Source organism: Neolamprologus multifasciatus, chromosome 11, assembly GCF_963576455.1.
Source record: "Neolamprologus multifasciatus chromosome 11, fNeoMul1.2, whole genome shotgun sequence".
Classification (NCBI taxonomy): Eukaryota; Metazoa; Chordata; class Actinopteri; order Cichliformes; family Cichlidae; genus Neolamprologus; species Neolamprologus multifasciatus.
Window position 1 is genome coordinate 32,823,708 of NC_140449.1, and position 12,880 is coordinate 32,836,587.

The 12,880-nt window shown below is 39.9% G+C and overlaps 2 protein-coding genes across 3 annotated transcripts in view; one reads left to right on the plus strand and one right to left on the minus strand.

Moving 5' to 3' along the window:
• pbx2 (pre-B-cell leukemia homeobox 2) overlaps positions 1 to 7,879 on the minus strand; it is a 9,304-nt gene extending 1,425 nt beyond the window's left edge. Inside the window, exons 1-7 of the mRNA XM_085178311.1 lie at positions 7,534 to 7,879; positions 6,808 to 6,881; positions 5,148 to 5,392; positions 1,698 to 1,888; positions 928 to 1,063; positions 546 to 687; positions 212 to 306 (exon numbers count right to left, since the gene is read on the minus strand). Of these exons, the coding sequence (XP_085034437.1) occupies positions 212 to 306; positions 546 to 687; positions 928 to 1,063; positions 1,698 to 1,888; positions 5,148 to 5,392; positions 6,808 to 6,881; positions 7,534 to 7,778 (1,128 nt within the window). The 5' untranslated portion in view covers positions 7,779 to 7,879. The remainder of the gene's footprint in view (positions 1 to 211; positions 307 to 545; positions 688 to 927; positions 1,064 to 1,697; positions 1,889 to 5,147; positions 5,393 to 6,807; positions 6,882 to 7,533) is intronic.
• An 802-nt stretch (positions 7,880 to 8,681) lies between these two features.
• gpsm3 (G protein signaling modulator 3) lies at positions 8,682 to 11,768 on the plus strand. 2 transcript variants are annotated; one of them, XM_085178315.1, is made up of 5 exons: positions 8,682 to 9,107; positions 9,569 to 10,083; positions 10,337 to 10,502; positions 10,732 to 10,964; positions 11,139 to 11,768. In XM_085178315.1, the coding sequence occupies exons 2-5, from the start codon at positions 9,622 to 9,624 to the stop codon at positions 11,277 to 11,279; spliced, it is 1,002 nt and encodes a 333-aa protein (XP_085034441.1). In that variant the 5' UTR covers positions 8,682 to 9,107; positions 9,569 to 9,621; the 3' UTR covers positions 11,280 to 11,768. The 2 variants fall into 2 exon arrangements, with proteins under 2 accessions (XP_085034441.1, XP_085034440.1); XM_085178314.1 differs by having other exon boundaries at positions 8,684 to 9,107; positions 9,547 to 10,083.
• The last annotated feature ends 1,112 nt before the right edge of the window (positions 11,769 to 12,880 follow it).

The window sequence follows — 12,880 nt, forward strand, 5'->3', positions numbered from 1 at the left end:
GCAAATTAATATGACACTGTCTTTGATGTTCTACAAAACACTAAGTGTTAAAACATGATTTGATTATCCAAAGATGTTTCATTTGTTGCTGTTTTCTGAGTTTTTTCTTTCTTTCTTTTAGACCAGGCAACTAAACTGATATTACTTCTCTACTAAGTTCCTAATTAGAAAGGAAAAACATACAAGTTAATATTTAAACGTATGCAAATACCTGCACTCCCATTTGGTAGGCAGACTGTTCACCGTTCACAGGTGGAACCCCGAGGAACAGGTCAGCTGATCCAGACAGAGAGAAGGACCCCGACCCTGAAGAACGACAAACCTTGATAGTCATTTGTGACAGGCATCTTTTTATAATTCACCATAAAGAAATCCAAGGCGTTTTTACTGTTACCTGACATTTAATAAACAAGTCGTTAATCATCAGGCATATCGGCATGACTCATGTAGGCGTGGAGAATCGGGGGCCAGAGAAGGGTTTAACAACTGAGTTTATCGCCTAAAGGCAAGTAGGCATTTACTGTTCATGTCATTTTCTTAGTTACCTGTGGAATTGGGAGTGTGTGGGGAATCATCGCCCTGTCTAGCTCCCAAGGCTGTTTTCATGGCGTAGAGATTGGCTTCCTCTTGGAACTTGCCAATGTTTTTCTTGTAGCGGATTCTCTTGTTGCCAAACCAGTTGGAGACCTTCCAAAAATAAAAGGTAATCATTAAAATGACCACATTTTGAAGAAGCATTCTTAAACCTCCAGTAGCCATTTCAAACAGCTTAATATAAATTGTAAGCATTTGAGGTCACCTAAGCAGAAATCAGTCACTAATCCTTAAAATCCTGCCTTGTAACAGTTGCGAGAGTAAATGAATGCTATATGAATCCATGGACACCCACAACTTTTCCTTTCTCCTGGTTTCTTGAAGCATGCTCACCTGAGAGACGGTGATACCACACTGTTTGGCAAGTTCCTCTTTGGCTTCTTCACTGGGATATGGGTTAGACAAGTGGGAGTAAAAATACTCATTGAGGACCTCTGTAGCCTGTTTGCTGAAGTTGCGCCTCTTGCGTCTGAAAAAGGGTTTGAACACAGTGAACAGGGGTTTTCCTGGCTCAAAAAGGATGTTTGGGGGCGACGACATTAGTTTCCGAAATCATATCGATTCATGAGGAGAAAAACTGCTTGAAAAAGATCATTTAAAGCAGTCTGAAACTGGAGCTGGTAACTTGCAGGGATTACTTTCACAAACACGAACTCCATTAATTGAAATTTGGTCACATTTAATGTAAGCATCTATCAGTGCAACATTCTATATCAGCGGTCCCCAACCTTTTTTGCGCCACGGACCGATTTATGCCCGACAATATTTTCATGGACCAGCCTTTAAGGTGTCACGGATAAAAACAACAAAATAAAACTAGTACCGGTACCGAAAAAAAGAAAATTTATTCATAACACACGTGAAAAGACCCAGGAAAACTGAGTAAACGATAAAAACGATAACAAAATAACGCTGAAAACCGATAAAAACCCTGAAAACTATACATTTCACACCTGAGCCTCAACTCTCGCGGCCCGGTACCAAACGACTCACAGACCGGTACCGGTCCGAAGCCCGGGGGTTGGGGACCGCTGTTCTATATGACCTAATAAACCATAACAGGTCACCTTAAAAAAGAAAGAAAGAAAAACTACAATGCTCACCTGGCATCTAGAAAGCGGGACCTCAGTATCATGACTGCCTCACAGGTGCTCTGCTTCAGCTGGGTCTGGATCGAACTGAATTTGCGGTGGATGATAGCCACCATCCGCTCAATCTCCCGTGGAGTCACAGGCCGTGTGCGCGACTGCTCCCTCAGCAGGTTCATCACATGAGTGGTGAACTCGGTGCACGCCTGGTGAAAGGTGGTGCAAGACGAAACACAATGAAGGAGAGAAGTGAAGCTGCTATACATGTGTTATTTTATAAAACGTCATTACTTCTGTTAATTATGATCTTTTCTAGCTGGAAAGACAATTCCATGTTGAAAATAAAAACAGTTTAATTGATAATAAGGATAATTGGTACGACAATTGTTCTTATTGGTAAGCACGCACACTTAGTGGTCTCTTTATTAGGTCACTCTGTGCACTGCAACAAATTGTCGTGAACATGTGGTTATTACTAAAGGTGTTTTCTGGGATTACACTAATGATTCTGTTCTTCTAATGACAAGGGATGAATATTAGAAAAACCTCTGAATACTTACTGTAAACTTCTTGTTGATATAATTAATATTCATATATTATATTACATACAATATGCTAATATACTATGCATTAAATATAGTAATAGTTTAAGTCTTCATAACAGAAGACTTTAAACAGGTGTTATCTTAATATCCACCTCTATTAATCCAATGCTTCTCACTTTCTGGCTATAACAAAAAGCATATATTACACTGGTCTACAAACACACGCTTCCAAAAGCAACATAGTCAAACCTTACTCATTTTGAGTTGCTGAAACTGATGCCTAAAATAATTGGTGGACTCTGGTTTTCATGATATGCTGCAAAGTCAAATATAAGACCACAAACTGAAACCATATATTACTAAAATATATTATGACCATGAAGTGTTGGCAAAAACAAATGGCTCAAAGCTAGTGGTGATTTTCAGATATCCACTTTTCTTAAACTATTCATCTGATTTCAAACTGGACTTGAAAAAATTGAATGTATCGAGTACAAAATGTCAAATTTGAATTTGATGTTACCTTGGACGTTTTTTAAATCATATTAAAATATCAAAAAGGTAAGAGTTTAATTTCTTTCATAATATGTTTCTAAGAGGACTGTGACCAAAATGTATATAATCTCCACATTTCATCTATTAGGGTCCTACACAGCTAAATACTATGATATTTAACTTTGACACTTCACTGTGAAGTGATGAAACCAACATATCTACATTTCATAATATTTCTCCATAGTAATTCATCGTGACCAAGTCTGGCATAGTGGGCTCTAAATAAATTCAGTGTTTTCTTTTCAACTACAGTAATAACTTCACTATCCTTTCTAACACAATGTTTGATATAACACTCCACTATTTTTAAATGGTTACATAATGAAGAAAGCTATTATCATAAGATAACACCATAAACATAACTAGATATAAGTTTACAAAACTTGACAAATGTGAAAACTTGTAAACTTGAAAAACAAAAAATTATTTTGCAAACAACAGCCATTACAAACTTCTGAAAAACTGCTGACCAGTGTTATCAAACACACCTGTCTTTTTTTAAACTAGAGTGCAAACCCTGATACTCCTAAACCTACTCTGCAGTCTATGTGTCCTGGCAGTAGGGCTGGGCGACATGGCCTAAAATTTACATCGCAATATAATTTGAAGCATGTGCGGTAACGATAAATATCGCGATATATCCTTTTCTTCTGTATAACGTATTTTCCACACTATAAGGCACACTTAAAATCCTTTAATTTTCTCAAAAATCGAGTGCGCCTTATGTATGAATTCTGGTTGTGCTTACTGACCTCGAACCGATTTTGGCGTGCAGAAATCTGTTAAAAATGTTTGATGGATTGTCAGAGCATTACGGCTGCCATAGTGAGGAGCTTCGTGGAGTAATCTGGGTCCAAAACTCCGTCCGCTTCAGGTCCCAAAGTCAAACGAACGCTGAGTTAAAAATCTAAATTCTTTCATCTTTAATAAAATCATCAGCGTTGCTGCTTTACCAGGTGTAACAATTAAGTTTAACATCCAGGCATCCATGAAAACAGAATTTATTAAATTTAACGGAGTTAGAAGTTAGCAGGAAGTTAGCTCACTAGTTTACACCTAAACATTTCGTACCATGTTCTGACTGAGAGATTTTTGAAACTAATTAAAACGTACAGCTCTGCTACCACTTCCAACATAAATGAAGACAGAAAATTAAACAGCAGTGGCGTTTGCAGGGTTACTGAAGTTGGACTACCTGGTATATAATGTTGTGCTACGTGATTGCTAGCGACACAGCTATGTTAGCATAACATTAGCACAGTGAAGCTGGAGGATGAACGCTAACTTTTTTCCCACTCGATAAAAGTTAACGTGAGGGATTCTGGTGGTCAGGGACAAATGCAATCACATAGCAGGATGCTATACACAGGGAAAACTTCAGTCAGGAGAACAACTGAGATCATTCATCCACAATACAAGATTAGTTATTAATATACTGCAACAACATGGGAATAGAGCAGCTGCGAGAAAATTCAACATTAATGAATCAATGTTACGGAAGTGGAGGAAGCGCAGTTTTTGGCTTTCCCCATATTTCAAAAGTGCTTCATCTCTTTGCTATGACTGTCGGCATAATTTGCAGATGTTAACGGTTGTAGCCGCTGCGATGCTTTGGCCAAATTTATATAGTTTCTATCATATATCGTTTCTATCGCCCACCCCTACCTGGCAGTTCTACTACAAATGTCAGTGGAAAGTCCTGCAACTAGCTGCTGATAGGCGCAAGTTTGGAAATACAGTTTTTATGACGAGGTGATGTCTGGGATCTCATACTTGGCCTCCTTGAATATGCCGCTCTTTTTGTTCTTAGATGTTGTAAAAAATCCACCCCTCAAAATGTGACAGAGTACACTTTGCATAGTTTTTGGTTTTCTTCTTAAAACTCTAAAACATTTAAATCTTCATTTTACTATAAACTAATATTGATTGCTGGAGGGTGGTATCGGTTGCCTTGGAGTAGTTTTTCGATTACATGACCACAGTCAGATAGACACCCCTGACTGATATCAGCATATCCTTAATCTTAAGTATGGGACAAAGGTTTGTGTTTGTGTTTCGGGAACTTATTTGTATGTTGCATTTAAGAGGATTTTATAGCAGATCTAATTTTCTCTTTGATACTAGCTCACAAGTAGGGCTTCAGTGGAGCTTGTTGGTCTAATAAGCCTAAAATGCCTCTCAACATAAAGATTTACTGAGTCATACCTGACGCAAATGGAAAGGAATGAATCCGCCCTGAAGCAAAGTTATGTGCTGTGAACTCTTGATCTAGCATGCCAGTGTACAACATTGCTTCCAGGTACCTCTAGTACAAGCAAGCACGTACAGGCAATGTCAGTGCTAAGCTGCTGTTGCGACACAATACCTGCTCATACTTCTCCAGCTCAGTGTGGTAGATACTGCGAATCTGGCTCAACTTGCTTTTGTAGTCGGAGTGCTCGAGAGAGCTGTCAGGTGACATCCCCCCAGAGCTGGTGGCAGCAGAAACAGCAGCAGCAGCCCCGCCACCCTTCTCTGGCCCCGCTACGCCCTCCGCCAGCAGCATGTTGTCCAGTCGCACCAGCTGAGGATCTTGAGGCTCCTCCTCCTGGGCATTCCTCATTGAAAGGCCTGTCAATGAGACAAAAGTCTCTTGGTTTTGAAGGTAAAAGACTCGCAACTCTCTTAAACCAAATCCTTTACAAATAATGAACCATAAAAAAAAAAACATAAAATAATGATGGAACCATGTTTGGAAATAGATAAGTAGTTTTTTGTGTGCTCTCGTTTTGTTTTGTGCATCACTCTCATAACATTTTCACTTCGGACTGTACCTTGGTGCAACCTAGTTATTTTAAGTGTTCATCATACCTGTACAGATTCCTTTACCCTATGACAGATATTGTAAAATATCTTGCAACTCTAGATCTGTCACTCATGGTTCAAAGATTATAGTTTAATGACTGGAAGGGGACAATTACAATAAAGTCAAATCCTTTAAACTATATCACCAGTTTATCACCAGAGGTCATAAATAACCTAATTTGTTTGTTTGAAAGGTAAAAATTTACAAGAAGAATTTAGAAGAATCTAGTTTTTTGCTGGTTTTAAAGTGCAACTATAGGTGAAATCTAAATGAAAGATTACTCATCGCCCTTCTGTTATATAAATGAATGCAGTGAGTTGACCCTATGCTTCGATGTAGAATATGAAGTTAAAATGCATATAAAATGTGATAAAATCAGCTTTATTTATCCCAAGAAAAAGTTGGAAAATTCCTGTGTTATCATGGCCAAAACATTAGACACAACATATAACACAACAGCTTAAATAAAATAAAAACAAGACAAGATAGCTCAATAAGTTAAGCATTACTCAAAAAGGCGCACAGCTAAGTAGAAAATATTTTTAAAAATAAAATAAAGAAAAATATCCCAATGCATAAAAATCACATCTATGTGTGTATTTAGTGTGCAAGAGCTTACCACGTCTGTACACTGACTTTTTATTTATTTGCATTGCACTTCTTCTTGTTGTATACCATCTTGCTCCTTTTCTTAATGCTTTTGAACTATTTTAACTACCCTTTTTTCTCCATCATGAATACTAAATTTAATACAAAATTAGCTTATTACGAAGAAATCTATACAAAGTCAATACAGGTGATGTAGAATGAGGAAGAAACAATTTACTTTATCAGTCCTTGTGGCAGCTTAAAGATAATATAGTCCTGACAGCAACCTGATATGACTATAATATATTGCACTGTAGCAATTGTACCTTATGTTTGTCCAGCTGTTGTCATTTGAGTCCACTTATACTCCAATAAGCATTTATTAAGAGGGCTGTCGGATTATTTTGCTTTTGACTCTGAAAGTATAAAAACTATGTCTGTGTGTTTACTTGGCCATTCAGATTGTTTATGACTTTATTGGCTCCTGATGACAGAATGTCAACACAGTCTAATAACGCTCCCAAACACAATTAAAGCCATGGCTGTTGACAGAGAGCACAAGAAAACTCCTGCAAATAGAGCAGAAACCTACCAGTTTTTTCCTTGATCTCGCACAAAACGCTGAACAAAGCGGGTTTCATTCGGTGACAGTTGAGCGCATGTTTCCTGCACATAAAAAAGAACAAACATGACCTGCCAGCCTATTTGTAAACAAAGGCATAGAATGACAGTACGCAAATCGACCAAAACAAAAACAGAAATCACAAAGTGACTACATTTAGCCGAGCTAATTTAGCAAACGTTAGCTCCTGGCTAGCTGATAGTTAAGGGGGTAACCTGTCACTGCTAGTATGTCTGCATATGACAGCCAACATGTTAGATAGTATATTTAGTTGTTTACTATGTAATTAAATTATAACCCGTGTTGTAGCGCAGTGTTAACATTTATATCGGCGCGGTCCTTAGCTACCTATTTTAGCATTAGCTTGTTAGCCTTGGTTAGCGTAGCATGCTAACAATAGCTACATATTAAACAGCCGCGGCTGAAAGAAATGCGTGTTCCTAACTTACAGCACAGAAACAGTAAACACTGGCGTGTGAGCTTGAATCTGCACAGGTTACACCAAAAGCAACTTTATGTCATTAGTCCAGCTAATTAGCTAGCTTCTAGCTGAATAATCTAAACAATAGAGTGAAGTTCAGGAAACTTTGTCACTGCGAGACGGAGTCGACAAAGCAGCACAACAAAATACCGCTGCAGCGTCAATACCACTAAATAACAATATTTAAAAAGAAAGAAAACATAGCTGTGACTCACTTTGCTTGTGCCTCGTCCAAACTTTGGTCGGTGATAGTCATTATCTGCTGCAGTATGTCCCCAATATCTCTGCGGGTTTCATGTCCGTTCTCTGTACCCTCGAGGCCCGACTCCGCTCCGTCGGGCCGATGCTGGGAGGGTTGGTGAACTGAGTTGAGTGCGTGCATCCCGGGGTGGCCACTCACGCCGAGTCCCCGGCCGTTGGATGGCCCATTGCCCGTCAGAGGCTGCTGCTGCTGCAACATCTTCGGCGACGCACAGTGGCGACGACTGCTGCCCGACTGTGCTCACAGACACAACACAGACCAGAGGCATCGCACAGAGCTGGGTCCCCTAGCGACTGACAGGAAACGGTGCAAAATGTGCATGCACAGTGCAGCGCGTGACAGACAGAGCGTCGCTGTGGGTACAGTGGAGTAGCACTATTGGTTTAAAGGTAACCACAACAGCAAAACATCTGCAGTCCCTGCATTTTCACAAAGCAGAAGTGCGCGGGGGTGGTTGCATGTGCGTGGGTGGATAACAAAGAAATGACATTTAATTATACAAAAGTAGTTTATGTGGCTTTTTGATAGGGCCTCCAGATCCCAACAAACTGAATCTGGGGCAAACAGATTCATCTTGTGTGGGAGATGTTGAAAGAGACTTTCTTTTTTTTGTATAACTACCTTAAAAGACTGACACATATGAATATACAGGTGACGTGTGTGTAAAGGGTAACTATTCTAAATAGGCTCTAAAATGTTTTGCCTTTGGAAAACATTTTGATTCTGGCTATTTAAGCAGATTTTCTGTCTAATCAAGTTTGGGTTTTACTAGAGCTGCACATTTCATATTCAGCCACATATTTCTTATAATACTCACGTGTTAACTTTTTTTTAAAAAATTAAATGTGATATTAGTTACCTAACTTATTTCTCTTTTTAGAATGAAAAACATGGCTACAAGCACTAACACAAGCATTCAAATGAAATAAACTGCTTTTTCAGCCTTGTTTTTCAAGTAATAATCTCACTTAGACAGCTTCCCTTACTTGTCTGAATCTACTTCTCGTTTTAGCTGCAAGTCAACAGGATGTGAAAACCACAGAGAGTTAAGAAAAAAACTGCGCCTGTTTCAACATGCTGCACTTGGGGTTAACATAACCAAATGAGCAGCAGTTAAAGCAGCAGCTGCTTTAACAAGTGTACATGGGCATTATAAAACCTTTCCTTTGGAACATGATTGCATTAACCACACACATCGCTCATATAGAGAGTGATTCTGCTTTTAACAGTAATATTTCATGCTAACCTGACTTGTCAAATATGGGCCGAGTAAATAGGGGTGGGCTGTGGTAAGAGGAACAGGAAGAGATGAGATGAGAGAAAGACAGAAGGTAGCAGGGCAGATAGAAAAGGCGAGAGCTCATCAGGACGGCATCTGAAACTAGCAGATTTTCTTTTTTCTTCTTCTTTGCTCTTAATAAAGACGTTGACAGGACGAGTGATAAGCCAAAAATGCTGTGTTCACTGGATCAAGACTTTGAAAGATGATGTTTTGAGGCGATAAAAGGAAACGAGGCAAACGAAAAGGTAAGGGCAAAAATTAACTGAAATTTAAATCACTTTGTGGTAGACAGTAGCTTTAGGGCGCAAATAACAATGTGATCTGTCAACAAGAGTTATTCGACTGAACTGTTTGGGAAAATACACAACGGTGATCACCTACCAACAAGACCCTGACATTTGTGATCACATAGTCAAACGTGTTTGTTTTTCATAGCTAGGAGGGGTTTGTGACTTCAAGTTTCTTTTAAATTTCTGCCTAAACATCTGTTGCCCACATGCTGAAACCTGTCAAACTGGTTTCTTACATGTTTTGTTTCAAAAGAAAGGCACAGTAGCTCTGCGGTACTCATCATGCTTTTAAGTTTCAGTGTTTATAGATGTCGTGTTTTTCCTTATGGTATTATTTTTAAAGTGCTAACTGAATTCTGATATTTTGGATCACCTTTTTTTTATCCACCTCCAGCTTCTTTCTGTTTTCTCACAAGAATCATAAGGATTGTAAGAGAGACCACTGGACAACACAGATATCAAAGTTGAAATGGCTGAAGAGGAGCTGTTGGAGCCTCTTGTCATCATTGAAGATGGAGATTTGGTAGAAAGTATTACTGAAATTAGGGCGCCAAGCGGTGCAGATGTCACTGTACAAAGCTGTAGCGAGGAGTTTGCTATCAAAAAGGAAGAGGAGCACACAGAAGAGGAAAACAGTCAACAAGAAATAGCGGGTGAAAGAAATTTAGAAGAGCAAAGCCTGGAGAAACAGCAGATAAACAGAGAAGAAGACAAACCAGAGATAACAGAAATCACAAATGATGGACTCAAAGGAAATGACAGTAAAAGCGAAGGGCAGCCGGATGAAGTGCTTAAAGAAAAAACTGAAAAACCCTGTAGCACAGAGGATGAAAAGGCCACACAGAATGACCCTGAGGCAGACACAAACAAGCTAAATTCATCTGAGCTACAACCCGAGGCGGGACCGGACCACAAAGAGGATCTCAAAAAGGTTGGTATTTGCCCTTCTTACCCTGAGATTACCTGTGTTGTAAATCAGTTGACTTTAACACTTTGCCACCAGCCACTGCAAGAGAAAAACAGTCTCGTGGTGGAAGAACTGCAGGTACCACTTTATTTCAGAGCATGTGGGAGTACGTAGGAGTGGATTCTTTTGCTTTGCCAACAAACAGTCTGTGCCACTCGCTCAGAAACCGTTCCTCTCTCCCTCCGTCTTTTTCACCCTCCCACCTGTGTTTTCTCAGGCTCACCGGTTAACCCCTGACTTCCCCGAGGCGCTGTATGACCTGCTTTGCACCTTTCAGGAGGGCAGACGGCTCAATGACCAGCGCTGCTCCTTCAGGCTGGAGAGTGGGGTCAGGCGGAGGAGGTGCCACTCTGAGCCCAACACCTCCAAACCAGTTAACAGAGGTAAGCGCTCTGTTTTGCCATGGTAAAGTGTGGAAAGGGATACAACTTTTGCATTAGTTTTTGAGTTATGACTCATGTTGAACAAGCAGAATCAAATGTAACCACCCATTCTCCCTGACTCAGGAATTTTTAGCTACCATGTTTCCATGTTTTTTTCCTTGACCACTGACCACTGCCTTTCCCCCGCCTTTTGACCATTTAAGCTCTTTTCTCTCTCATTTCTTTACAGTCGTCTTTTCCTCCATGACTTCACTGCAGAAAGAGGAGTTTTTTGACCTGGTGGCCACTGCACAAGGACGGCGGCTCGAGGACCAGAGGGCACAGCTTGGAAGGTCTTCGCCGCCAAAAACAAAGACCAGAAGTGTCAGAGGGAGCATAAGACAACTGTCCCTGTCTGTGAAAAAGCCTGCACCAGTTCCTGCGCCCAAAGATGATCTGTACGATATGATTCTAACCACACAAGTAAGCAATGAGCTTGTTTGTTTAGATGTGTTTGTCGTGAGCTGAGGAGTTTTCTGCTTTATTTCTGAGAAGAAAAGTTAGTTTCTCACTAATGCGAGAAAGAGTGTTGGCAGCAAACCTTTTGCCTACTTTCATCGCATTGCTTTCATTTTCCCGATTTGTTTTGACCCACAGGCTCAGGGCAGGCTAGAGGACCAGCGCAGCAGGGCTCCGGGTCCCATGGATGATGAGGACTTCTTCTCCCTCCTCCTGAGGGTCCAGGGGGGACGCATGGATGAGCAGAGGACCGAACTACCACGCTTGCTGCAAACCTGAGATGGAATAAAACCCAAAAGGGTGTGCCAACTGCCAATGTAGCCTCCCTGCTTAAGTTTCTATTTAAAGAGGACTTTTTTTAACCCCAAAATGCTTTGTTTTGGAGGGTGGGTGGAATTGCTGTATCTCCTAATAGTGTTAAAGTTGTCAAAATTGGAGCAAAAACGCTAATGTTTGAGCAACAGTGCTGTTAATGTAAATTAGGAGAGTTCATGATCAGAAGTTTACTTTTAGTTAATTTTTTCCAGTAACCAGGATCAGTAGATATGTGCTTTCTCTGGAATTATTCCATTGTATTGAATGTCTGCAATGAGCTCTTGAATGGTTGCTGTGTGTGTGCGCGTGTCCTAATTGTAGAGGAGGCAGTCTGCTGAATTCTATTGTTGTCATTATTTGTACAGATCTAACGTAGCACAACAGAAACAACAGTGAGCTCCAAGTTCAGGAAGTGCTGGGACTAGTTCTCCAAAATAAATCAGATGCATCCTGGAGAGTGTATTCTTTAATTTTCATTATGTCTTTACATATAAATCTTGTAGTAGCCTGTAACTGCAGGCATTTTACTTGTGACAGGGATGCATAAGACCTGTTCTGCTATCTTCATCATTAGGCATCATTTGCTGCTCTAGTTCACATTCCCACAACTTTGTGATAATGTTTAATCTTTAAAAAAAAAACCTCCGCACATAAAACACTCACATATGAATAGATGAGCCTTTTAGGGAACAGGCGAGGCTAAGATAAAGCTGTTAATTTTTTACAGACTTTGTGGTCTGAAAACAGGTGTTATCTCAGTGTTCCTTGAATTTCTCTTTAATAATGTGACGTAACCTCAAAGGAAATCAGTAGTTACTGTATGTGACATTTTCTTCAATCTATGCAAAAAAAAAGTTAACAGATAATCACTAACCAGCTGTAATGGCTACTTTCAATTTAAAATGTCCCACAAAATTTTATGTAACTCTAATAACAAGAATCAGTCAACTAGGGTTAACATAAAAACAGCAGTTGTGAAGTTAATTGTTAACACTGCTTCTGTGTATTTGCTTTAAAACAGAGCATTGTAGTCACTGCAACCCGTGGTCACTTTCTGTCGTGCTACAGGCAATAATCAGGGCCACTTTGAGTGGGGCTCTTAGAGCAATACTGGTTAGTCCACTCAGCTCCGAGGACAGCTTTCTGAGGAAGCCCTCGTTGATCAAGGGAGCATAGAGTTCACAAGAGGATGCTGTGTCACTTCCTTAAACAGTATAGAGTTATATAAGATGAGACAGGGTTGTAGGGGGAACTGAAGAAGAAAGCATAAATACTGCAGATATAAATATATCTTCATATACATATGTATGTGTGTGTGTGTGTGTGTGTAGCCATACTTTTCACCTAAATTGTGAAAGAGTAAAACAGGAAGAAACAACAGAAGTTCATCTTACCAAATTCAAGTTCCACTTTTAAGATGAGTGTGTGTTTATAAGGGTTGAGCCGAACATGTTGTATCCCTTCCCCCGTTGTTAGACAGATTACTGGCTGCTTATCAAAGACCATACAGGAAGGAAGATATATTTACCATAATATTTATGGAACGCAGGTGATTTAGAGGTCCT

Coding starts and splice junctions, on each gene's coding strand:
- gpsm3 (XM_085178315.1), top strand. CDS start 9,622: ATGGCTGAAGAGGAGCTGTTGGAGCCTCTTGTCATCATTGAAGATGGA. Junction 10,084..10,336: donor ACAAAGAGGATCTCAAAAAG/GTTGGTATTTGC, acceptor GTGTTTTCTCAG/GCTCACCGGTTAACCCCTGA. Junction 10,503..10,731: donor CTCCAAACCAGTTAACAGAG/GTAAGCGCTCTG, acceptor ATTTCTTTACAG/TCGTCTTTTCCTCCATGACT.